Source organism: Misgurnus anguillicaudatus, chromosome 20, assembly GCF_027580225.2.
Source record: "Misgurnus anguillicaudatus chromosome 20, ASM2758022v2, whole genome shotgun sequence".
NCBI lineage: Eukaryota > Metazoa > Chordata > Actinopteri > Cypriniformes > Cobitidae > Misgurnus > Misgurnus anguillicaudatus.
Genome location: NC_073356.2, coordinates 23,257,956 through 23,284,834, shown reverse-complemented (window position 1 = coordinate 23,284,834; position 26,879 = coordinate 23,257,956). Strand labels below are relative to the sequence as shown.

General features: G+C 36.8%; 1 protein-coding gene across 1 annotated transcript in view; it reads left to right on the top strand.

Annotated features, from left to right (window-relative positions):
- Positions 1–26,879, top strand: part of csmd3b (CUB and Sushi multiple domains 3b) — a 507,791-nt gene that overhangs the window by 185,156 nt on the left and 295,756 nt on the right. The window contains exon 5 of the mRNA XM_073858336.1: positions 24,810–25,017. Coding sequence (XP_073714437.1) covers positions 24,810–25,017 — 208 coding nt within the window. The remainder of the gene's footprint in view (positions 1–24,809; positions 25,018–26,879) is intronic.

Below are 26,879 nucleotides of genomic sequence, written 5' to 3'. Positions count from 1 at the left end.
TATTTAGGGGTGTGGTCCTGGTCAAGACAATCTCCTGAACTCCAAACTGAATGTCAGAATGAAAAAGAAAGGTGATTTGAGCAATTTTGAGCGTGGCATGGTTGTTGGTGCCAGACGGGCAGGTCTGAGTATTTCACAATCTGCTCAGTTTCTGGGATTTTCATGCACAACTATTTCTAGGGTTTACAAAGAATGGTATGAAAAGGGAAAACATCCAGTATGTGGCAGTCCTGTGGGCGAAAAGTGCCTTGTTGAGGTCAGAGGAGAATGGGCCGACTGATTCAAGCTGATAGAAGAGCAACTTTGACTGAAATAACCACTCGTTACAACCGAGGTATTCAGCAAAGCATTTGTGAAGCCACAACACGCACAACCTTGAGGCGGATGGGCTACAACAGCAGAAGACCCCACCGGGTACCACTCATCTCCACTACAAATAGGATAAAAAGGCTACAATTTGCACAAGCTCATCAAAATTGGACAGTTGAAGACTGGAATAATGTTGCCTGGTCTGATAAGTCTCAATTTTTGTTGAGACATTCAGATGGTAGAGTCAGAATTTGGCGTTAACAGAATGAGAACATGGATCCATCATGCCTTGTTACCACTGTGCAAGCTGCTGGTGGTGGTGTAATGGTGTGGGGGATGTTTTCTTGGCACACTTAGGCCCCTTAGTGCAAATTGGGCATCTTTTAAATGCCACAGCCTACCTAAGCATTGTTTCTGACCATGTCCATTCCTTTATGACCACCATGTACCCATCCTCTGATGGCTGCTCCAGCAGGATAATGCACTATGTCACAAAGCTCGAATCATTTCAAATTAGTTTCTTGAACATGACAATGAGTTCACTGTACTAAAATGGCCCCCACAGTCACCAGTTCTCAACCCAATAGAGCATCTTTGGGATGTGGTGGAACGGGAACTTCGTGTCCTGAATGTGCATCCCACAAATCTCCATCAACTGCAAGATGCTATCTTATCAATATGGGCCAACATTTCTAAAGAATGCTTTCAGCACCTTGTTGAATCAATGCCATGTCAAATTAAGGCAGTTCTGAAGGCGAAAGGGGGTCAAACACAGTATTAGTATGATGTTCCTAATAATCCTTTAGGTGAGTGTATATTTTATGTCACTTTCACTTAACAAATAAAGTTAAACAATTTATCAACTTTAAGTTAGTCAACTTATCACAAATAGTAGGTTGAATTGACTTGCAAAACCAAGTTGTTTTAATTTCATGCTGCATTTTTATTTTGTATTTCCAAACATAAATTTGTCTGTCTTGCTGATTTGTGTTTGTTGATGCGCATGTGAAGTTTGAATGAAAAGCCAATTGCAGAATCAGAACTAGTATAGTAAGTAAAACTTGGCTCTTTTCAAAAAACTGCCAAAAAACATGGCACAAACACTCAGCATTGAACATGTGGTTTCCCAGGAGTGATTGCCACATGCCATCGGATTGGCCTGCCAGTCAATAGGAGACAATGAGGTTGACCCAGAAGGTGACAGGGAGCAACAGCTTGCTCTTTCTTTAGAAGGGTGGGCTGGAGGGGGCAGACACCTGGAGGATGTCTCTGTAAGCCAAAGGAGACAAAGAAAAAAAAAATACCCTCAAAATGTGGAAGACAAATGTTCAGGAAATTGAGGCAGTATTATAAAAAAAGTAAAACGAGGGTTTTCATTTGGAAAATTATTTTATCCAAAGCAGTTTACAGTGCATTCAAAAATATATATTTATCAGTACATATGTTCCTCTGGGAGTGAACACACAACCTTTGCACACCTCAGTGAGTTACAGGAACACTATCGCACTTGGTGTTGTTTCAAGTCTGTCCGCTTGTTAAGTCATAATGTAAGGAATACCGTTTCTGGGTCAAAGCCTCCACTCATTTCAATAAAGGATATTGAAATTAGCACTTTTTATTCATATCACACATTTATCACACTTCATAAACTCACAGTGTATACTGCAGTCCAGGCTCACAGAATCACCAACAGCAATATATTAATTATTTGTAAAATATCCATTTCCAAAAGTCCATGTCGGATTGGGAGTTTTTGGTCGTTTTACATTACGATACGATTGAATACTAGCATATTTTTTGTTATATCCCTATGACATTTGAGATCGGTTGGACCCGGAAGCGCTGCATGACGACAGACTTAACAAACTCAGATAAGTTTGGAGGGGGCCTGAAAGTATGGAGTGGCAAAGTAACTAAGGATACAAAAGATAACTTAGTTTTGAATTTTTTTTAATTAAAAATTGCCTTTTCATCAAAAAAGTTTGAGTTATCCCTCAGCAAGGCATTATGGGTAGAGGGTACTGCATATCCTGTTGTATAGGTGTGTAATGGAAGTCAGACTGAGGTGATTAATATTTGACAGGAGAAAATCAGCTGGCCATAGTTATGCATTGCTCACTTACATTCCTTCCAACTTGTATAAATGATGAGAAGTAAATGAGCTGTCTATCATTTAAATTGCCTTATACAGTTTTGGTATAAAACACCCAAACTATTCCAAATTGTGCATTCAGAGATGTCTTTATTTTATTTTTTTAGGGGAGGGTTGAGAAAGTCGCATTTGTTCTGTTGACATGTTTTGTCTACAGCACAAATACCAAAACTAATGTCTCCTTTTGACAATTATATTTGCGTCTTCCTACTGTTTACAGAACTTGATCCACAGATATGATCCACATATATATATATATATATATATATATATATATATATATATATATATATATATATATATATATATATATATATAAAATATTTTATTTTTTTAACAATTTTTTAAGATAATATACATGCAATTATTTTTAGTTTTCAAGCAGAGTCTATATGGTGTATTAGGGAGCGTGTACACCAAGGCGGTTAAACGCGGCTGAAAATGAAAGCTTTTTTCATTTTCGTTTTTTTTGGTTGCTATGATATTTCTGTTTTGTTTATTAGCCGTTAAACGGTTCACGGTTGGTTGTTTTAAAATTTGAAGAGTTTCGTTGCAAAACGAGATAACCACCGTTTTTTTAATTGTTCAGAAATCTTGTTTTTTGGTTGTGCATTCCAATTAATTTCAATGCAACTGCAGATGGTTTGTTTTGATTTAAACCTTCATAACTTAAAAAATACAGCTAAGTAGCACCGTAAAACAAAATAATAACATGATAACATAATAATAAACATGTTTTGTCAAAAATGTTAAAAAATGGATTTATCTCGTTTTGCAACTAAACTCTTCATTTGTCTCGCCACTGTGAATGGACAGCAGAGTGAGAAGTGACATTAACGAGCTGAGCGTTTCACCAAAAGTAGAATTTTTTTTAACTCTCGGTGCTCAGCGCAGACAAAACCCGCCAGCTGCTGGCGTTTGTGAAAAAGCCATGCTTCCATTGGTAACAAAAGAAAACATACTCCAATCGCCGGCGTTAGCGCTTTGGTGTGTGCACTACTTTAAGCGGGAGTTGGAAAACAGAACAGAGATTTTATTATAAAAACTAAGTTCATAAAATCTGTCTCTTTTTTAAGTGCGATTATGAACTGTTTTTAAAAGTTTCTGATGAAACAGCACTTTAAAGTGAAGTGTTATAAATCCCAATCACAGTCTCTTAGAAATGGTTTGATTTAACACAGTATGTTGATTACTCATCTGAAAGCATTAATTACCACAATGTGGTAATGTGTGTGTGCGCGCGCACCCGGGTGCGTACAGCATGTGTGTGTGAGTGTGTAGACAGAAGGCATATTGCAGAAAAATAGGTAATTATATACAGCATAAATATCTACAATAATACATACATTTATATATTTAGCAGATGCTTAATTAAATCAGCTGATAGGATTTAAACCCACAAACTTGGTGTTGCAAGCAACATGGTCTAGAGGTTAAGCTACAAGAACACTTTAAGCTACAGGTAGGTTTGTGCTTATATGTCTAGAGATATTGTAATGCACGCAGGGGTTTAAAACCAGTGAGAAAATTGTTCCCGCTCCCTGCCACACAAGTAATTTACAACGTGCCCAGGCATCAATGACGCACTGAGCCCCCCCCCCTCTCTCACACACACACTCACATGTATAGGAGACATTGGCCGCCACTTTCCACTTAATTCATGAATGGTCCAACAACACACAGATGCACGATTCTGACATCATCACAGCTCCATCTTATGCATATTTAGTCTGATGCATAATCCATAAAGCCTGCTGGCACAAACAACGACTGGAGTTCACAAAATTACCTAAAAGTCTCAAATTTATTTTACAAGGTTGCATTCTGGCACTCACCAAGTAAACACATCTCAATACAAACAAACAATCACAAGTGCAACAAGAAAGAATGAGAGAGCAAGAGAAAAGTCCAAAATCCAATAACAAGCTTTACACTTTGTCAATACTCTCACATCAAGGGCACACAAATAATGGGATTAGCAAGCAGCGGTACAGCATCAACAGCATGCATATAAAATTCACACTGATTTTCTAGTGCTTGAAAGCTGAAGGTGACCCTATGTGGCGATTTGGAGAAAAACCGGTCTGTGGGGAACATTCGGAGAAATGCATGTTCATGTGTTTCATGTAATTTTATTGATCTCGCATGTGTTCTGGGGTCAGTGAATGACTGACCTCTGGTAGTACCATCAAATTATTTTACCAAAAATACCCTATTAGTGCTTTTATTACTTTTAGAAAGCCCCACAAATATTTAACTACTATAATCTTTATTTATATGTTTATATCTTGTAAGTGGCTGTTGATTAACAGAAAGTGATCTAATGGGGTCAGAAAGGAGTTGTGCCAAATTCAAGGTCTTATATTCAGTGCATCCATGTGTAACTGTCTATCATGTGTCTTCTGGGGAAAGAAAAACCCAAGCCGTCCCCGTTTTCTTGTGCCTCATTACCCTCTAAGTCAATGCACTGACCTTTGAGTGGTCAAATCTGCACCCGTCTCATCTCTAGTGATGTGCAGAATCATAGCAGGATGAATGGCGGGTGAGGCATGACTAGATTATGACACTGTATTTAGGGGATTTGCAAAATTAGATTCGAGGAAAAGCACATATGCAAAAAGTGAATCCGAGGCATAAAGAGATAAGCTGAAATATAAAGTTGGATTTTCTTTTTCTCCCTCTTCATTTTCATCTGAAATGACTATTGAATTCCTAAAGAGAGATTCGAGAGATTCATTTGACTGAGTTGCGGAAATGAAGAACACTATTTTGGAAATCTATTGACTGAAGACCATTGAATCTGCAGTCATAATGAGGAACGTGGCCAGTTAGCCGTTAAATGAACCGTGATGGATTAGCGTCTGGATAGATGGCCCAACAATCAATTTAGCTTGCAATCCTAGATGGTTATAGTTTAGTCCATTTTGAGCCTCTTGTGAAATAGACTTATAATGTGCTCTCTTCCAGATCAAAGCAAAGCAATCATTTCTGGCACGGACATCAGATCTCAGGCCATTGCATCAGAAGCTGTCATATAATTTTATTGGCTGACCTTAACTGCAACGTGCATTTTAATAACTGGACATTTTGGAAGTGCTGTCAATGCCAAACAATGAAGCCGCTTGCTGGCTGTGGTTTTAATCATTGTTGGATGTGATGTATCCTTTTTAAAGATGCGTTGTGTTTAAAGTAAAGTTTTTCAAAGATGCCATTACTGTACTTCTCTTCGGGAGAATAATGAGCCGACTAAATGCAAGGTTTCCATAAAGACTTTTACCCAAGGACGTGAAGATGGCAATGGATACATCAAAGCAAGTGTTAAAACGCTAACTAATATGGTCCAATGATTTAAATCCATTAAAATGACACAGATTTTCAGGTATAAAATGTGACCCGCTCTGGCAAAATGAGTCGGAAGTCGCAACGTTCCGTTTTAAGATATGAGCCGATAATGTGGAAAAACAATGAAATTGTCAAAAAAAATATTTTTAGCTAATATTAAAGAACAGACATTAAAAAATAATCTCCCAAAGTTTCGTAGTCCACATAATTGAGTAAAGGTGTTTAAATGACTGTTAAAGTTGAAACAGTTTTACTAAATTCGCTGGAAATGAACATTGCTTCTCTCAAATCCTCTCGTCACCTCCGAGCATTTCGGGGGATCCCCTGAAACGTCACTATCTCTCCAAATATGGTGTTACACGTTGTTTTAGAGCCAATCAGAAATCTTCATAAAGGCTGATCATTTGTCAATGGGAAACCCCGGGGCACGCGATTGGTCCAGCCATCCTCCTGTCATACTCACAGCACTCTCCTCTCCTATTTAACTACTTTTTGAATTGGTTACAGTGTTATTGTCAACTAACCTACACAAAGATATGATTACATAGGCAAGCATTATTGTTTTCTTTTTGCTTGTCTCTCTGCCTCTCAATTTCTCTCACACGCGAACGCGCGCGCGCACACGCGAACACACACACACGCACGCACGCACGCACGCACGCACGCACACACACACACACACACACACACACACACACACACACACACACACACACACACACACTCCATAGACGTAATGTTCTATTCCCTTCCCCTAACTCAAACCATCACAAAAACCTTTCTGTTACTTCACATTTTCAATAAACATCATTCTGTTTCAGTAAACCAGCTAGTTTCCTGGTTTACTGTAATGGCATTTATATTAATGTCTTTGGTCAAATTAAGCTGTAAAATAAATCGTTTATCCCTTTAAAAATGCAATGGATTTTGAAAGATATCTACAAAAAAACGGGCAAAAAACTTTAAAGGCGTTTTTCTCAGGTTTTCAGTTGGAAAAAGAGGACAGACAACCTTAATTCAAATGTCTATATCTTTAAAACCATTCAAGACTTGACTTTGACTTTGACTAGGATATCATTTGAAAGCTTATGGTCTCCTCTTTTCATTGATACCAAAATCTCAATTTTGAAATTTGGGTCACTGTGACTCATTTTGCTGGATCAGGTCACAAATGTACTTGATGCAATCATTTTTGTAAATTAGAGCTAAATGTGATTTAAATAAATAGACCAGAGACTAGAAACATCACAAGCTAATTAAAAGTAAAGGTATATTGCACTCATTTGGTATTTGGGTAATAGTTATATATTACCCAAATATATTAGTTTACTATAAACTAGAGATGTCCTGATCCGATATGCTGGACAACATGACCGATCCAATTCCGATATGGGCGTTAGCCATGGTTGTTACTGACAAGCTATTAAAAGGACAACGTATTATAAAAGCACCATAAACGTTTTATGCACTATATTCAACGTTTTTTTAATGCACTCACTATCTTCATGTGAAGGAAAATACGCACATTTAAAGATATTTAAGTTCACAGAAACACAGTATTAACTTACTCGCAAACTGGGTTAATATACTGGTGAAGCGGACAGATGAAGCGCATCATTCACACACACACACACACACACACACACACACACACACACACACACACACACACACACACACACACACACACACACACACACACAAGATAACTGTAGGCTATTTTAAAGATCTGATTTTATAAAGTTTCAGTAAGCCGTTGGATGGATTCAATTCACTATGTGCTGAGCACACAATGCATCTATTTTCTTTGTGTTTTAACAGTTATGAACTTTCTATTGCGTAGCGAGGATTCTCATGAGAGGATGATTCAAGGGCATCAATTCTGCACTCTGATACCCCATGAACATAGCATGTTATGACTTAGGCGCATCAATTCTGCACCCAGAATGTGCATAAAAAGTCCAGTCAAGCGCATAATTCCCAAAATAACCATCTGCACACTAAAGCTTTTTTACTATGACAGTTTTACGCAATTAAGAAAAAATATTTAGCATACTTAACTCTTTCCCCGCCAGCGTTTTTAAAAAAAGTTGCCAGCCAGCGCCAGCATTTTTCATGATTTTCACAAAAGTTTAATGCCTTCCAGAAAATGTTCTTTTTTAAATATATAAAAAAAGAAAGATCCTCTGCTTTCAAACAAAAAAAAAAACGTTTCATCCTACCTTCATTAGTTCTCTTGTAATCATCTCTCAAACATGGGTAGGTTTTTTCAAAAACACCCAATTTTGAGCAAAAAGCTGAGATAAGTGCATTTTTGCGAAGGACTTTTGATAGAGATCAGATGCAGAGCGATCTATAAAACATACACGGAGTTCTTTCTCTTTCACGTGAGGCGCTACTTCCGGGTTGTATAAGTTGCGGAATGACGGAAAATCTCGTCATTGGCGGGGAAGCGTTTTCTCTTAATTGACGAGATATCTCGTCAGTGGCGGTGAAAGAGTTAACTGATCAAACATACTTATGTTCCCCTAAACACTTTCATGATTAATATTTACTAATGTTTCCTGTAACTTGTAAATCATTTTAAATGATTGATTTTAACATTTAAAATGATACTAGATGTAGCAGATAGCACTATACACATTTAATTACAGTAGTATCGAGCAGATATTGGCTGATATACGGAATTCTGGTATCAGAATCGAAATTCACCTTAATAAAAAATATTTTTTTACGAATAGTTGTATCTGTTAACATCATTCAATGCACAATGAACGATGATCGAACAATTAAAGTCACCATAAAACGGAAATACCGATTATTGTTGATATGTTTTTTCCCCATGGTGATGTGTATTTGAGTAAAATGGTTTCTGGAAAAAAAAGTAGGGCTGGACTTGAATTCGTCCATAGAGAATTGATTGGATCGTTTGAAGTTAGGTCATGTTGCTATTTTCTAATTGCTGCAATCTTTTCCCAGACTCTGCCCATCTGCCATACCATATATGACCTGAAGTAAAGAGTGATAGTTTTAAGGTGGAGAGTAGGGCTGGGACAACGCGTCGACGTAATCGACGACGTTCACGCAAAAAATACGTCGACGCAAAATATGCGCGTCGATTCGTCAGACCCAAAAAGGCGGCGCCGTAGAGTAGTAGCAACGCGAGTGGCTTCAGTCCACGCTGGTTTCACACAACAAGTGTGAGCAGTACGTGCGGCGGGTGTTTTTTCAGTGCCCATGTTAACAAGCATGCACCCTGCCGCATGAGCAGCGCGAGCTCGCGGCTCTGTAGCAACAGTGCTGCAATCTTTTCTGCGTCGGTTCTGCTGCGCTGCTCATGCTCAATTAAAGTGAAAGTGCTTTGTTTATGGTTTAAATGCTTGTGGATTGACGCGAAAAAGTGTCATTTTACCATAAAATCATGAATGTGAAGCGTGTTTTAAACAGTCATGACTTTGAGCAATTTAACAAAAAGCAATGAAATATATCACTGTTTGCCAGAAGACTGCGCTTTCATTCACTCTCTGTCCAGCAGTAAATAAGTCCTAATCTATCTTAACAAACTTAAGAGAAAGAGATTTAATAATATATGTGCTTCTTAAGTCTATAATTGTGTTTATATCTGTCATTAAATGGACTAGAATAGCACAAAAACAATGTGGATTAAACAAATCAAGTTATAAAAGTCACACTGACCATCAAAAGGCACATTGAAGAGGTTTTGCTCATAAATGCATATAAAATAAAGTAATTTGAACTTGAGATTTTTATACTGTTACTAAACTGCACAGTATGAGCTGCAAACGCTTTATTGAATGCTACCTCTGACTAAGAATGCATTATTTTGCACTTTTTTATTTTGAAATTTTAAGAGCAATGAACATATTGAAATGTTTACATTCAGATATGTTAATCAACATGTATAAATTGCTATTAGTTAATTAATTGGAAGATAATGGAGAATCGAATCGAAATCGCATCGGACTGATAAATGAATCGTTAGATTAATCGATGCATCGACAAAATAATCGCTAGATTAATTGTTTAAAAAATAATCGTTTATCCCAGCCCTAGTGGGGAGGAGATTTGCATTCGAGGGCACACACACACACACACACACACACACACACACAAAAATGAAGCTCACAGATAAGTCATTTGTAAAAATACTACAATATTCCAAAACAAGTTTTTCATTTCAATTGCATTGCGACTTTAACAACTGTATTTATATTAAGTAAAATTAACAAAAATTCATTCACCCAAAAAGGAAAAACCTGAGTTTCTTTATTCTGTTTAATGCAATAATGATAATTTTGATAAATGATGGTAATCATTCATTTGAACTGGTGGTGTCCATTGACTAGGAAAAACAAATGCAATGGAAGTCAATTGGTCAACTGTGTGCTGAAGTTTTACTGTATGATTTAAATATCTTCTAAACTCATACAGGTTTCGAACAACATTAGGGTGAGTAAATCAAAGATATATTAACAAGATGTGTCACTGGTATCAATATAAATCGGGGAGATTGCAATGGTCAGAATGGCTGCTCAAGTCCCGTCTCCCAGTAAAAAGAACCAATCGTCAATCAGAATCCTCTGGGAGAGGACTTTTACAAATGTGGAAAATTGACAGGTTTTGTTTGTCTTGTTCTAACAAGACCCGGCTGGGGCCATTGCAGATATGGCGGCAGAGTGACGAGTACTTTGAGTAAATGATGACAGAATTTTCATTTCTGTATAGGGTTACCAATACTTGTATGTAAAGTTTTTTTTATTTCAAACAAACTGAGAAAATATAATGACTTGAGTAGCTGAGTAGAATGGGGCATGTGTCAACTAAAGGCACATCGTGAGGCTTCCAGTGTCGACAGTTTTGTTGATTGTAACGGGAGCACGATGCGCTGCTGGCATCAGATGTAAAAGGGAAGTTTTTCAAATGTGTCATTCCTTTACTTCTCTGCATGAGAATAATGAGAAGACTAAATGCAAAGCTTCCAGGAAAGGTTTCTCTTTAACGTTGGCTTTTCTTCATAGTCCAGGAGGCACCGGTGATTCGTTGCTGTATCGTTTAATTACTTTCATGCGGAATGGATCACATTTCTGTCAGACAGGGCTAAGCTTGTAATTAGGTGTGCTAATTACCAGCTGTTGTGGCAGGTTCTGAAATTCCTGCGCTTTTGGATAAAAGAAGGGTTAAAGCTTTCCAGCACCGGGCCTTTGCTGTGCTTTCTCGGTTGGGAAGCATGAACATTTAGGGGGGTGATTAAGTTCCCTTTAGCCTGGTTCAACTAATGATGTTCCTCTTTGTTTTTAAAATTGGTAAATTCTCAAAATTCAAAATGGGTAAAATAACAACATTTATCTTTTATTTCAGACTGCAATTTATTAATCAGCTCTACATCACATTCTTTCTTGCAAAACATTCAAGCGCTAATTCCACACGCAAATGGCACCGTAGCGTTTCTGCACTATAAACTAAACTGGAACACGATGTGTTAATAGATGAGTTAATGGACGCTATGTTCTCCACATGACACCTCTGTGCTGGAAAGCCTCTTCCCACAGTCCTTCTTCTTTTAGAGAAAATTTGCAAAACACTGCATGCTCTAATTGCTCCAAACACTTAGCTCAGTCGCACATTAAGCACGGTGAATTAATACGAGCTGGAGAAAGGAGCTCCCCGCAGGGCTGAGTGACATATCTGTCCGGGTGCGAGGAGCAAAGACAGTACGCGATATATTTTCACTCGGCCTCATCGCGACGCATACAGTAGTGTGTCTGAGGATTATGCTTAAATTGATCGTGCGATTACAGTTTTACACGAACGTGCTCCATTGATCAGCACAGGATGATTTCAGCTTTGATGGGCTGATTGAAGTGCCAATGATGTATTGTAAAGTCAGCCAGCCTTTTGAGGAAAAACCCACAAGTGGCTCGAATCCCACAGCGACTCTGCTGAGCTAGGTCATTTCTGTATTTAGGAATGATTCAAGATGATGAGTCAGCTGTTTTTCTTCTGACAACGCAGAGGAGGAGCTGCTTCCCTGAATATATTGTGCTAATTTGGTTTTCCTGTATATTGAGAGAAAAGCTTTACTTCGTGACCCAGGTTGCTAACAAAAGCTCAGAAGGCTGCACTTAATTCAGGATTAAGAATGCACTTACTCGGCATTAGTGACTATTGTGCATAATTACTGAATTAAACTTTACTTCCTCATAGTAAGTGAAGCAACGTTTTGAGAATTAATCGTATAACAGGCAAAATGCATATACACTGTAAAAAGTGTAAAAAGTTGGATCGACTTAAAAAATACTTTAATTGGTAACACCTAAAAAAAAGTTTTGTTCTTTGTTTAAGTGAAAAATACTTTTAAATGTAAATTTGCATATTTAGTACACTGAAAAAAATGATTCATTGAATTTTATTTTAATTTAATTAAAAGTAAGTGGTAGGGCTGGGCCGGTTTGTATTTTTTTTTACCGCGGTCGGTAATCAACAAATTCCCACGGTTTTGCAGTTTATTGGCAAGACAACGAGTTAAATAACATGCATGATTTATTTATCTTCAATACAAAACACGTGCAAATTACTTAGGGAACATGTAAAGTGAATATTATTTCCTTCCACATTTCTTTAATTTCAACATTCAACAACTTGAACAATTAATATTATCAGTTAAAAAAATGTTAACGCATTGTGCATGTCCACGCGTGCCGACAGACATTTCGCCACTTTTCTATCCTTAATTTGTGAATAGCCTGTAAATGACGCAAATTATTGCTGCCCTGACTGACGGTCTGGTAAAATAACCATTTGTATGAGAAATCACTTGTAGTGCATATGTGTCCGTGCTTGAGTATAGCTGGGAAGCTGCATGGAGACGCGTGTGTGTGTGTGCAAGATGACGCGGTCCGTCTGTCTCGCGCGCACCCGGGAAGTCCGCATCTGTCTCGAGCGCACCCGGGCAGTCCGCCTCTGTCTCGCGTGCTCGGACAGACCGCTTCTTTCCTCGACCCTTACCATAAACATCTGTCTTCCACAAACAGAGAAAGAAGACGCAAAAGCAAAACTTTTTGAAATGTGTCCTGCTTTAGAAATTGCCACTGTTGTAGGCTAGATGAAAAAGAGACAATCTAACCTCTTTGGATATTAATCCTCGGACTGATCGCGTGCTCTTTATGTTGCGTGAAAATTTGATAATGTATAAAACCTGATTCTGTTGTTGATCTATTGCGGCTGTTTGCACGTTCAAATTAGATAAAATGTTTGTATTACTTTAAACGAGTGACAGACAACGTCACCTGTATTTCTACTCAATGACAAATTAATATTAAAATCATATCATTTAATATTCAGTTAACAAGTTGCGGTTGTTAACAAGCTGCGTGTATAACATCCACATATACACACAAGTGCAGGCCAATGTTTCAAGTTTTTTTTTTTTTTTTCGGTTATGACGGTGAGGAGCTTAGACCATGGATCGCGTGACCGCGGTATGGCGGTAATCCGGTTACCGCCCCAGGCCTAGTAAGTGGTTGCAATCAATTTATTTAATCTACATTTAATCAAAAATTTTATATTTTATTTTACATTACTAATCTTTTTTGTATAAATGTAGCTTAAATAAATTGATTGCAACCACTTACCTTAAAAAATTGATTAAATTCAATGAAAAAAAAAATTCAGTGTAGGGCTGTCAAAAGATTAATTCGAAATTAATCACATCCAAAATAAAAGTTTGTGTTTACCTAACATATCGTCGCTGTCCGATGAAACTCACGTATGTTCATTTTGCCGATTTTGAGATTTTTCGACAGATTGAATGTCAAGGTTCATTTCCATATACAGTATGCGTCACATACCTAAATAGCCAATGAAAACTTGTGAAATCATGTCATCTGATTTTCACGTACCCGTTTGGTGTCAAAGCTGTCAATCACGCCGCATATCTTCCGCCTGTGAAGCATCTCGCCGGTCTCATAAAGTTTCATCAAACCTCAGCACTGGATATAGCCGAATAAACATGACAATGACTTTCCTTCGAGGTAAAGGTTTCCCCCGGACATCAGACGAACATCTAGGAGTTACTTAATTACGGTAGGACTGTGCAAACAAAGTATCTGTCTAGCATTGGTGATATTTACGCTGGGGATTTCCCCACCACTTTGAAAGCATTTGGTTAAAATGTTCTGAAAAATCAAGCGATGCTTAAGACTGGTTTTGTGGTCCAGGGTCACATATGTTGCATTGTATGCAGCATGCTTATGGTGTGTTTTCTTGTACATGTGTAATGAAATTCATTGTAATCATTTATTAAACGCGCTGCTGTTTTCTACGGTATGGTTCTTTGGCATTGTTCGGTTGAGCTGGTGTTGCAGGGACTGTTACATGTGTGATGTGTGCAGTCGACATTGTTGAGGGTTTATAAATTTATGCTGAGTATTTTCTTGTTGTTGACTAGCCTACGCTATGCCCATTTTTGATGCGCGTTATTCAATATTTCTCCCGTCCTGCAGTAATGTTTTTATAAGATCTTTTGTCCCCACCACTTTTCAACACAAACTGACGCCCCTGTTGTGTAGCATTACCATGTCAGTGTATTGATTCATTGTCCCTTAATGGTTTGCAAGAGACATTTAATACACTTATAATTAATATTAAATAAAGTAAACGTATTTAACCAAGACGTAGGCTATTTAATGAACTGAGCGTATTCATCTTTCAATACGAAACGCGACTTGGCCATTCTAATTAATGATCGGAAGAACGCGTATCGATCAAAGTTACTGTAAAATATGCACGCATGTCCATTTAAACTCAATTTTGGTCAAATGTGGATTATATCATGGCACTGGCAAGAATATGGTTACATGTAAATATGCCGTACCAAGTATGACAACGCTACATTCAACTGCTTTTGATATACAGTGTTTTTTTCACTTTCTGAAAAGTAACCGTTTTGGACATACGTGAGTTTCATCAGGCAGCGACGATATGTGTGTGTAGTGTGTAGAATTATTATATATATATAAAAACACACACAGTCATGTATATATTTAAGAAAAATATATTATATTTATATATAAAATATTTCTATTTCTATAAATGTATGTATAAACAGAATATAAATGAGAATATTTCTTAAATATATACATGAATGTGTGTGTATTTATATATACATAATATTTACACACAGTACACACACACATGTTGTGTAAACACAAACTTTTATTTTGGATGCGATTAATCACGATTAATCTTTTGACAGCCCTAATATTTAGGTAGGTATAACCAATGTAGGTATAACCAGATGATCAAACTTTTCACTTTTTACAGTGCATATGCCTCTAAATATTTAATTGTTTTGTATATGGCACTTTTTTATAACGTTACAAGTGGCTTTACATTAAGGAAATCACAAAAAAATCAAATTTGGATATGTTTGTGTATGTTGATTGGTGTCTTGGCCAAAGTTACTTTTAAAAGTAAAGCATTACAATATTAAGTTACTTCACAAAAAAGTAACTAATTGCGTTACTTATTTACTTTTCATAAAAAGTAATACTTACGTTACTTTTAAGTTACTTTTTCTTACTTGGCTGATGCTTTATCTCTTTTAAGCCTTGCAATTGCATTGCATTTTTCATCACAAAAATGTCGAGCTCTGGCCTGCCACTCAAACTGTTCCCGCTCAGGCGCTTGTTAACAAGTTCAGTTTAATTTAGTATTTTTTTAATCAAATTAATAAAAAACTGAAAAGTAACTTGCATTACATTTTTAAAAAACTCACTTGAATATATCTGTACATTTATAAAGTAATGCGTTATTTTACTTGTTATTTCAGAAAAGTAATATTATTACGTAATGCACGTTACTTGTAATGCGTTAACCCCCAACACTGTTCTTGGCTCATTTGATCTTGAAAAAAGTCCAATTGCCGTAGGTTATCCATAGCTTCTGCATAGCCTGACGTGCACCTCGCCAAATTTTTAACAGCACTTCAGTTCTTCACGGACTGCAAGCGCTGTGATTGGTTCACTAAAACCCCTCCCGTCATAGGTATTTCTGTTTGTGACTGTGAAAACAAAGATGGTAAAACATAAACAACAAGTTGCTGTTTCTTCTTCGTTTGTGGGTTAAACTGGCTACCAGCAGTCTGGGTTAAACTTCAAGTGGTCTGCATGTGTGTTTACACGTCGACGTGGACGACGACGCAGAACTATCCACAAGTTTCTGGGGGGCTTACTGTAAAAAAAAAAAGTGGGTGAAACTTCCGGTGAGGCGGCGGAATTAGTATATCAATGGTATTTTGTGTGGTGTACAGCAAACAGGTTAGGTGTTTTTCTGATAATTTTTTAAATATTTAAAGTCGCAAAACCTTTATGAGAGATGTTGTTACGGAGCTCAGGGACAACATGTGCTGTTTGTGGTTGTACATGTAGCCGGAATAAATTAAGTCAGTGGCACAACTATAATAAGCCCTAGCAGTAAACAACATGTGCTATCAACACCAAAGTCATGTGTTCGATCCCCAGGTTAAATAATTCAACATAAATGTAAAGTCTATGCAATGTTGCCATATGTACCATTTTCAATTGTAAAATGTATATATTTTATACTTGCTTATCACTAGTTTATTGAATTTGTTGGCTAACAATATGCTGATATGCTGTAATTGCTATAAAAAAAAATATTATAGCTTTTAAAATGTAATTATTTATATTTTATGACAGATTTTCAAATTTGAAAATCAATTCAGTAGCTGTGTGTGGAGGTAAAATAGAATTTTCCAGATTTTAGGAGCAACAAAAACATTTGCTAAAAGTCTTTTGGTAAAAAGTGTCCAGGACAGATTTCATGTGATGTTCATATACAAAAAGAAAAGAAAAATCTGCTGGTTTTAATCAAAATCAAACATAAAAGTGACATAAAAGTGTACACTGTTGAAGAGACACTTGAATGTGCTGAAGTCTGTAGGGCCTGATATCATAACACTTTGTGGTTTCTTGACATCGTAGGCTTTGTTTTGACATGGACTGTGCGAGCAAATTCCATGTCCCCCAAGCGGAGCATTGAGGAATCAAACAACTCAAGAGAAGATGATTTAGCCTGGGAAGGCCCTGTTACATCAATGCCCTTGGTAGCGTTACTCTGTATTGGTGATTGTGATATGAATGGACAATCAGGGTGGCCATCCTCATTGTTGCTTGTGAGGGTCTTGTATATACAGTAGGATCACTGAATGCAGGTGATTTAACCAGCAAAGTTTTTCTGTCCTGTCCCAGCCCTCACCCCGAGATTAAAACAGTCAATCATAAATAACCTTTTACATGTGTTTCATCAAAGGTTATTTGTAGTAGGAAAATACTATGAAAAGATAAGAAAGTAAAGGTTCTTAGAAGACCTTTAATTAAATTGTTCTTCTATGGCATCGCTTTGAAGTAAGTAAAGAAATAAGTAAAACTTAGTTTACCCAAAAAAGGTCTAAACACTTGCATTTAGTATGTGCATAACCCACATACACACTAATACACAGATACACAAACAGTCTAAATACAGAAAAATGTACTTTATGAGTTACATAGATAGATTGAGATGTCTTTGAATTCCCAAAGCACTACATAGGAACTGTTTATTATTACATCCCGGTCATTTCAAAGTGTCCTCTCAGCAGTGCAGATCAAGAAGTCGAAATGGGTTTATGCCTCCTGGGTGCTCCAAAGCATGAAAATATGTTTGTATGCCCACATTTGTAGAGGTTGTCAGGGCTGACATTTAAAAAAACTCCTCAGAGGGAGCGTACGAAGGGACACGCTCGCTCCTGCAGATGCATTTACCTGCGTCCAACATTTTCTCATTTCTCATCTAAGCTTCGAGATATCTTTCACCGCCTTGACTTCATTTCTTCGTTCTCCCTGAAACATACTTACCACATTTATAGAGGCAGCTCGTTCATCATTTCACTCACCCTCAGGAAAAAGTGTCAACACAAATATGAATATTTGTGAAAACAAAATATGACACTATCACCAGAGATAGCTCGGAAAGACTGCAGAGATGTCATAGAGGATGCTGTATAACTGATTGATTTTAGGAGGAGGAACCCCTAATGCGATGCAGATGTGATTTTAGTAACCGAGTGACCAGATGTGACTGTTTGTCAGTGTCGTTGTGTATTCAATATCTCGCTCAGTGGCCAGAGGTGCTCATATTAGTTGTTTTAGACCATATAAATGAAATAATAATTTAGGGGGCAGTTTCCCGGACTGGGTGTAGCCTAGTTTGAGACTAAAATACATGTTTAATCTGCCTTAATTAAAAAAAAAAAAAACATATCTTAACATATATCAGTGTTTGTGTGTGTATATTTACAATACTGTGCAAAAGTCTTAGGCCACCATCACCAGCTTTGTTTTAGCAAAGTTTAATGTTCACCCATATTTTACTCTTTTTTTTAAGATACAAACAGAAAATACAGAAAAAATATATACACAAAATTAAAAACAGAAACATTTTTGAGAACTAAATGTCGTCTTCAGGCATCGGTCAGTATTTAGTGTGACCTCTCTTGGCATGAAACACATCTTGAGCTTTTTTTTGGAGACTAAAGTCCTGAAGTCATTCGATTAGAATGAGAAATTAAGATTTAATTTCATTTAGGTTTAGGTTTAAGAGATCCTGTAGCTGCCTGCTATTGCTCAAGTGGAAGGGGAAGTATTCAGCTTATACTTTTATACAGTTTTTAATACTACATACACATTTCCTGTATTTTCTGGTTGTATTCTTATAAAGAGACTGAGAAATAATTTTACATGATCACTATACAATTGCAAAAACAACAAGTCTAGTGGCATAGTGACCTAAGACTTATGCACGGATATGCAAAATTATATATATATATATATATATATATATATATATATATATATATATATATATATATATATATATTTTATATAATATATATTTTATGAATATATAATTAATTCAAAAATTTTTTTGCATCTGGTATTAAACACTGTACATGCACCCAAACACACATTAATAAATATTACCCACACTTCAGCCAAGCATTCTGCAGTCAGAATGCGTTTTTCATTTCTCCTGCTCTTCAGTGACTGGATTACACTGAAACCCCCAGTGTAGCTCAGAGCAGCTCAATCACCATATTGCACCCCTCTCATCTGTCACATCACATGGATTATACACCAACTCCATCACGCCTGGATACCACCTTCAGTCTCTGACAGGTCCCCCCCCCCCCACCGAGAGCACAATATGTGGGTAGACGGCCCATTGCATAAAGACAGAAAATAAAGGAAATAGACATTGTGATGGAATGCGGTGCAGAGGAATCGTGGGCTTCTTTGCGATATGTAATAAAAAACAATGTTGTTGAACCCCTTGGATAGTAAGACAATACCTACTGTATATATACACATATTTTTGTATCTTTAACAACAATAATACTTGTGTCGTGTCGGTGACAAAATCCAATAAGTAAAAAATATATGTATAGTATATGTGTACTTTATACATTGGCCCCTAATCACTTAAGGGCTATTGCAATGTATAGCTACATTATATATAGTATATACAGTAGTGTAGTCAGGCTGAGCTTTAGCTGACAGACAGGAGAGTGTTAGGCCACTGGCACTACATCTCAACCCACGGGCCCCTGAACAATCAATTGCTAACATGTTTTTGTCTGTATCATAGTATCTGCTCTTATACCAGTATTGCAGTACATCTCAATTCATGGTTTTGCCCCAGAGCTGTGTCTATAACACCTGCAACTTGATGCTGGAGTGGGAAATATAGTATGTGTAAGGGTGATAAAGTTCTTCAAACTAGCTGCAAAAGTTGCAGTCTGTGCAAAGTCTCTTACATTTCACAAGGCTTATTCATAGCAGATATATGAGTTTTTATGATATTTACACAATCTAATGTATTTCTATGAATTACTTCACACCAAGAGAAATATCTGTATGCATTTGGGTCAGTGACAAAAATGGTTTGGCAAGATGCGAAATTCAAAAATCTTTAAAATAAACTTGTTTTTAAAGGGGACATATCTGACTTTGTCCATGTTTAAATGCTATCATTGGTTCCCCAGTGCTTTTATCAACCTAGAAAATGTGAAGAATATATCAACCCAGTAACTTAGTTTTGGTAAACCATTCTCTGTAAGCATGTGAAAAAATAGCTAATTGAAATTTGGCTCCCCCTGTGATGTCAGAAGGGGATAATACCGCCCCTTAATCTCCACTATCCAACCACAACACTGACATTTAGTGCAGAGATCAGCTCATTTGCATTTTAAGGGACACACCCAAAAATGGCACATTTTTGCTCACACCTACAAAGTGGCAATTTTAACATGCTATAATAAATTATCTATGCTGTGTTTTGAGCTAAAACTTCACATATGTACTCTGGAGACACCAAATATTTATCTATTTATCTTAAAAAAGTCTTGTGAAATGTCCCCTTTAAAGCACGCTCCAGGTTTATTTCAATGCACAGTGTATTTATGTTAATTTTATGCAATAAAAAATTACACTTGCACCATTTTTATGAAAGTTAAGGCTGAATTGACCTGAAAATGTCAAATGGTGTAACAGCTAATTGTGCTAAAGAATGAGAAAAATTAAATATTTTAGCCATCTTGATGACATGTAAGCGTAATTATTAAAAAAAAGTACATTTTAATGCATTTTTGTAATATTTGTCATGATATATGCTGAGAACAGCTTTTAATAATTAATCATCATGACAAATGATGTAAAAATGTACACTGAAAAAAATGATTCATTAAATTTAATCAATTTTTTAAGGTAAGTGGTTGCACTCAATTTATTTAAGCTACATTTAAACAAAAAAGATTAGTACAGTAAAATAAAATATAAAACTTTTGTTTAAATGTAGCTTAAATAAATTGATTGCAACCACTAACCTTAAAAAAATTTTTTTCAGTGTAGGCTATGTAAAAAATCATAATATACTAAACTAGATGATTATATTTTATTCCGCATTTTTTATTAATATATTTATATTTTCATAAAAAAATACTAGTTACACCAATTGACACAGACCAGTTACACCACACTGACATTTTTGCAATTATCCCCCAAATACTCTTTCAAAATGTAATAAAACCGGAAATTTTAGACTTTGTCCTCAAAAAAGAGAATGTATGCAAGTAATCTGCAAATTTATTTTGAAATTTAACCCTTTTACATTTAATTGAACCATACGGACACAAAATAATTAACGTCACGTCATTGACCCAATTAACATTTTCTTTATTCCGCCACTTTTAGAATTTTCAAATGTTCGGGCATCTAAGAACTAACTTTTTCATCCCTTTAATATCCCTTTTATCTTTTGGCCCCTTTTACACATAAAGTCTTTACTGGTTTGCAGTTGTGAGAACATGTGCGAAAAGGACAATTTTTTTCAAGTAATGGTAAATCGGTCCTGCCTATTTACCAGTAAGAGAAGTTGTAAGATTACCAGCAATTTACTGGTACGATGCTATCTGTCATTCTGGTAAATTTATGGTAATTTGCCGAAATTACTGTTTGAAAGAGGCTAGAGACTGGCAACTTGGTGTGAAAATGTCTGTCGTTTATTACTTGTTAGTCGAAATAGACCTGCGAAGTGGAGGCTACAAGATGACAATTTGTTCTTAAATTCAACACACTGTTTTTCTTTTTTGCATCTACTATTAAAGTTATCACCTAGCAGAAGAATTGCAGGTAGTTAGTTTAAATGATGTTAAAGGACCAGACATGCATATTGCAAACTGTAACTCTGCCTGTGTATATTAGACCCCTACAGTATATGTGGTGACATATTACACTATAACAGAAATTAAGGTGCCTTTGCAATATTTTATATGAAGTCATGTTGGCTGCGTATTAACTATGAAAAATGCAGATGACCTCTATGTTCTTATGTTGTTATTTCACCTGGATTGAAATGCAGGGCTATTCCACATTTCGAATGCTGAGATATGCATGGAAATGCAGAACTGATTTACAAATGACTGACACAAATTTTTCCCTGAAGGCATCTATCAGAGCCTCACAGTCCACGGTTCCACATTATAATGCAAATGTTTAGGCCTATCTGCCTTAGCATATATTTAACCACACTGTCGCTTTTCTCTTTCTTTTAATAACAAGTGATTCTGAATTTCAAGGGTATTTTGTGACTTCGTACAAAGAAGCACACCAAAAGGCTACCCAAACACTTACTACAGTCACAAAAATCTTGACCATAGGGTTTACATCACAGGTCATATACATTAACACATGCCAACCCCTTAATCCCACTAAATGAGTGTAGATTTCAGCTTTGGCAGGTAAGAGCCAACACTCCTAGCCCAGGGGTAGACGTCCTAGAGAGACGCAGTCCTGCAGAGTTTTGCTCCAACCTTGAAAAAACCACACAAGGCTATCAAGGCCGTATTCTTAAAGACATTAATTAGCTTGTTCAGGTTTGTTTAATTAGGGTTGGAGCTAAACTCTGCAGGACTGCGGCTCTCTAGGACCGTACTTGCCCACCCCTGCACTAGCCATTTTGTGTGTTTAATTTGGGTTGTCAATTTGCATTTGACAAGTAGGTAAATCAAGTACATTACATTACTCTAAATCAAGCCATTTTAGCATGCATTTCCCCAACAAAAATTGTGGCCAGCGAAAATGTTAAATGGCTAGTAAAAAACTGTTTTAATGTCAAGCCCTGATTACATGTCATAAAACATTATGGGGTGGTTTCCCAGACAGGGATTAGCTTAAGCCAGGACTAGGCCTTTGTTTAATTAAGAAATATAATGCCAAACATGCCTTACTAAAACATTACTGCCTTGCATTTTGAAGTAAAACAAGGGGCACTGATGTATTTTAAGATATGTCAGTGCAAGTTGCTTTCAGTTTGGACAACTCTTACATTTATTTTAGTCTAGGACTAGTCTAATCCCTGTCCGGGAAACCGCCACTATAAATTTAAAGCGTCCATAACACACGCTGTTTCTGCGTATCTGATGTTAATCTTGAGTACCTATAGAGTAGTATCTCCGAGTCTTTAGTTTTATCAGGTTTATAAAAGACAGATTAGCTTTACCGAGTCTTTCTGATAACGTACAAAAAAAATTGGAAGGAGGAGTCACTAGCTGCGGGAGGAGCAAGTCCGAGTCAACACTTTATACAACACTGACTGGATAACTTATGATCAGAGCCAAACGGAATCCGTGCCCGCAGATTTCGCGCCGTGATTGACAAGCACACATACTGTTTGTGTTTGTTGTTTCAACTGACCGTACACACCAGTAGCGTCTTTTCTAAGGTATGTTTGCTTAAACATCTTAATTTAACTTAGGCTTTAACTTTAGCTCAGCCTTGTCTGTGAAGCCAGGCCTGAGAGAAGTAGAAAAATATGCAATCTTATACTTGCACAAACACACATAATATATAAACGCACACATGCACAAACATCTTTGTCTTTATTGCCTCCTGAGTTCCTTTGTAATATAATAGATTTTGTAAGAGTCTGTCAATCACATGCTCAGTGACATTAATATTTGTTTGTGTTTTTGTGTGGACAGGTTTGGTTATACTTTTCTTCAAGAATGTCCAAACAAATAGAATAAAACATTAAATTGTACACATTACTATATAAAAAGGTTCATACATTTTGCTTTAAATCTACTGATGTTCACGTGTTTTTGTAAGGGTTAAGCTTAAGGTTCAAATTAAGAAATGGGAAACAGCATGTATGTGATATAGTCTATAGAGAAGCTAATTAATAACAGAGTTTATATGAACCCTTAATACTTGATACAAATGCCCATATGTAATACAAGCATGGTGATTGGTGAGCCTAACTAACTGCTAGTTAGTTTCAAATAGCTATTTTCAGGCCCCAACAGCTATCCTTGTCCTTCAATGCACTCTATAGTCATACTTTATTTATATGGGTAGTTATATTGTTTATGTTATTGAGACTTTAAATGCATGCATGTGCAATGGAGCATACTGTATCTGTCTGTGAATGCATGAAATGTGTATGTACTGTATGTTTCTAATATGTATGCAAATGTATGCGTTTCTGGGCATGTCAATGTGTCTCTCCTTAATTGTTTAATTGTGAATCTCCCTGTTGCCAAGATTGTTGCACCTGTTATTATGTAGGTAAAGCGATTTTCCAAATAGGGGGATTGCTTTCCACGTATTTATGTACACACTATATGTACGTTCACATGGCAAAGTGTCATGACTGTACGTACATATAAGCAGATGCTTGTTTGTATAAATTATTTCTATATAATTTATCATGTTTGCACAGAATAGTCCATGTGTCTTTATCTGTACGTAGTTATAATGCATCTCGATTTCACGAGAAACCCAAATTCAAATCTCTGATTGGTAAATTCAAAAGTCGCCTTTCAAATTTAATTGGAGACCTGTGAGCAGAAGGGACCAGGGCTCCGAGCCCTGAGTCCGTTAGGAAATACAGCTGGGACCTTGCATTTTCGAAGCCTAATATTGATGGAGCCCATTTAAAATATGAGACAAGAGAGGGCCGTAGCTTCACAAGCTCCCGGAAGAGCCACTACCCCACTAAAACATGATAAAAGAAATCATGGGACAGCCTTAAACTGAGCCTGTTTTAAAAGCAGGGTGTGTCGGAATAATAAACGACACCATCCGAAAACTGTGGCTCTTGCTTATACTTGAATTAGTCATATTTACTATTTTGGCTAAATCCTTAACATTAATTGGCTTGATTAATATATGCATACCGTATATATGTGAAAATATATACAATTTTTATGTATATATGTTAAAATATATACAACAATTGAATGTAAAATATGTCCAAAAAGTCACCTCAATCTGGTCCCAAAGGTTCAGCTGTCATTTTCTAATGCACACATATGTGTAGAAATTAAAGGCCGATTCCTAACACAAATCTTTTCGTGTTTGGTTGACAGCTGAGGACACATGTGGTGATACACTGAGGGGTTCAAGTGGCATCATTACGAGTCCCAGTTTCCCGAGTGAATATTACAATAGTGCGGACTGTACGTGGACCATACTTGCTGATCCCGGCGACACCATCTCCATCATTTTTACAGACTTCCAGACGGAGGAAAAATATGATTACTTGGAAGTGGAGGGATCCGAACCGCCGACAATATGGTGAGTCCAAATGCCTTCACCACCTGTTTTCATGAATTCCATAATCATCCGTCATATGTCGTTTCGTTGGGTGCAAGCTGTAGCGACGTCTTGTCAGTATTTCGTCAATCCCATGCGTCATTCCTCTCAAGTGTTATCGATTGGCTCTCAAGAGCTTCTTGCATGCTTAACAGCAAACTTTATTTTTTAAATATAGTGTTTTTGTCATGCATGCACATCGTGTGTTTCGAATTGTGAATGTATTAGTCATACCGGAAGCATTGAATGTTTATATCATCATAATGTTTCATTGATTGTGCTTAAATAGGTCTATTGATTCATTCGCTTAAGCCTTGTCTACTCTGGTAATGATAGTTGAAAGATAGGTAATTATTACTATGTTTATCTTTCGTGAACCATGTTACATTTGTTAAAAGAAAAATCCAATGTTGTTCTGCACACAGCTCTGTAATATGTTCGGGAAATGAACATTATTGATCCCATAAATGACTTTCCTTACTGTGAAGTTATAAATTGAACATAGGCCAAGATTTTAATTACATCTTATTCGGAAAGCATGATATTCAGATCAATCGGGTTCATTTAGCACTGATCGAAGCGGTAAAACATCCCCTTGCCAATTTAAGTGCTTGTAAGATTAACCGTCATGTGACGCAAGGTTTTGGGCACGTGACAGGGAAATGTGAACACGTTGTTTACAGCGATTTATACGAAGCGGCCTTTTAACTGCAGGCGAGATGTCGAAGAGGATTGTTTAACACAGCCGGTGAGCCTGATTTGAATATGCATGTTATGTAGATAAGCCGTTCCTTCTTCAATGCTGATTGCTGCGTAAACAAAGCGCAGCGGACATCCGAGGCTGCTGATACATGTAGATGTGAAATAAAGCGAGAGTCGGTACCCAGTGTTTGCGCTATTCATTCACCCAGATCAACAGATAAACCTGCCTCATCGCTTCATTTTATGTGCCATTGACTTTGCAGCACATTAATCTGCGCTGTGAATAATTAATTTGTTTTGCAAACTAACGTCTACCTGACCTTTTTCGTGCACTCGGTGACACCACCCCTGTAGTAATTCCAGATCTGGGCTGTCATTTAGGGACTGTCTTGACATCTCTCTCTCTCACGCAGTTCTGGGTCACCGCCATTTAGTGATTAGCTCTTATTGGATTAGTCAAAAGCAGGACACAGTAGTAACTTGGAAGAACCACAGGTAGTCCAGAGCTCTCCAGCGATGCGTAACTGATGTCTTTAATAAAGGATGATTCTCCACTCTCTCGACTGCATTCTTAGTGCTCTGTGATTGGCCGGGTTATTTATGTGGTTTGTACTCGAAGTGGCTCAGCATTCTGGGCAGGTCGCCGTGCCGGTGGCCTGCTGTTACCCAGCACGAAAGGTTAAGAGGAGCAATGGCAGGTGTGCTGGAAAATTGAAATGATAGTCGAGATATATTTATATGGTAATTTCTTAGGCTCTTTGGTTCTCAAAAAGGAATTTGGAAAAATGTAGGGGTTGTTTAAAGTACATACACATCTGTTCGATTATTTTGTAAATTAATTTTTTTAATAAACATTCAATTATTTTACTGGGGGGTACTTCCTAATCTATTCTAATATAGTGTTTAACGTATTACGTTATCAAATAGAGCAAAATATTATCTTAAGACATATCTTAAAATACCCTTTGTTTAGCCTCAGAATGCACACAAGTAATGTTTTATTAAGGCATGTTTGTTAAAAAAAGTTATATTTCCTTAATAAACTTACGCCTAGTCCTGGCTTAAAGGAATAGTCTACTCATTTTCAATATTAAAATATGTTATTACCTTAACTAAGAATTGTTGATACATCCCTCTATCAT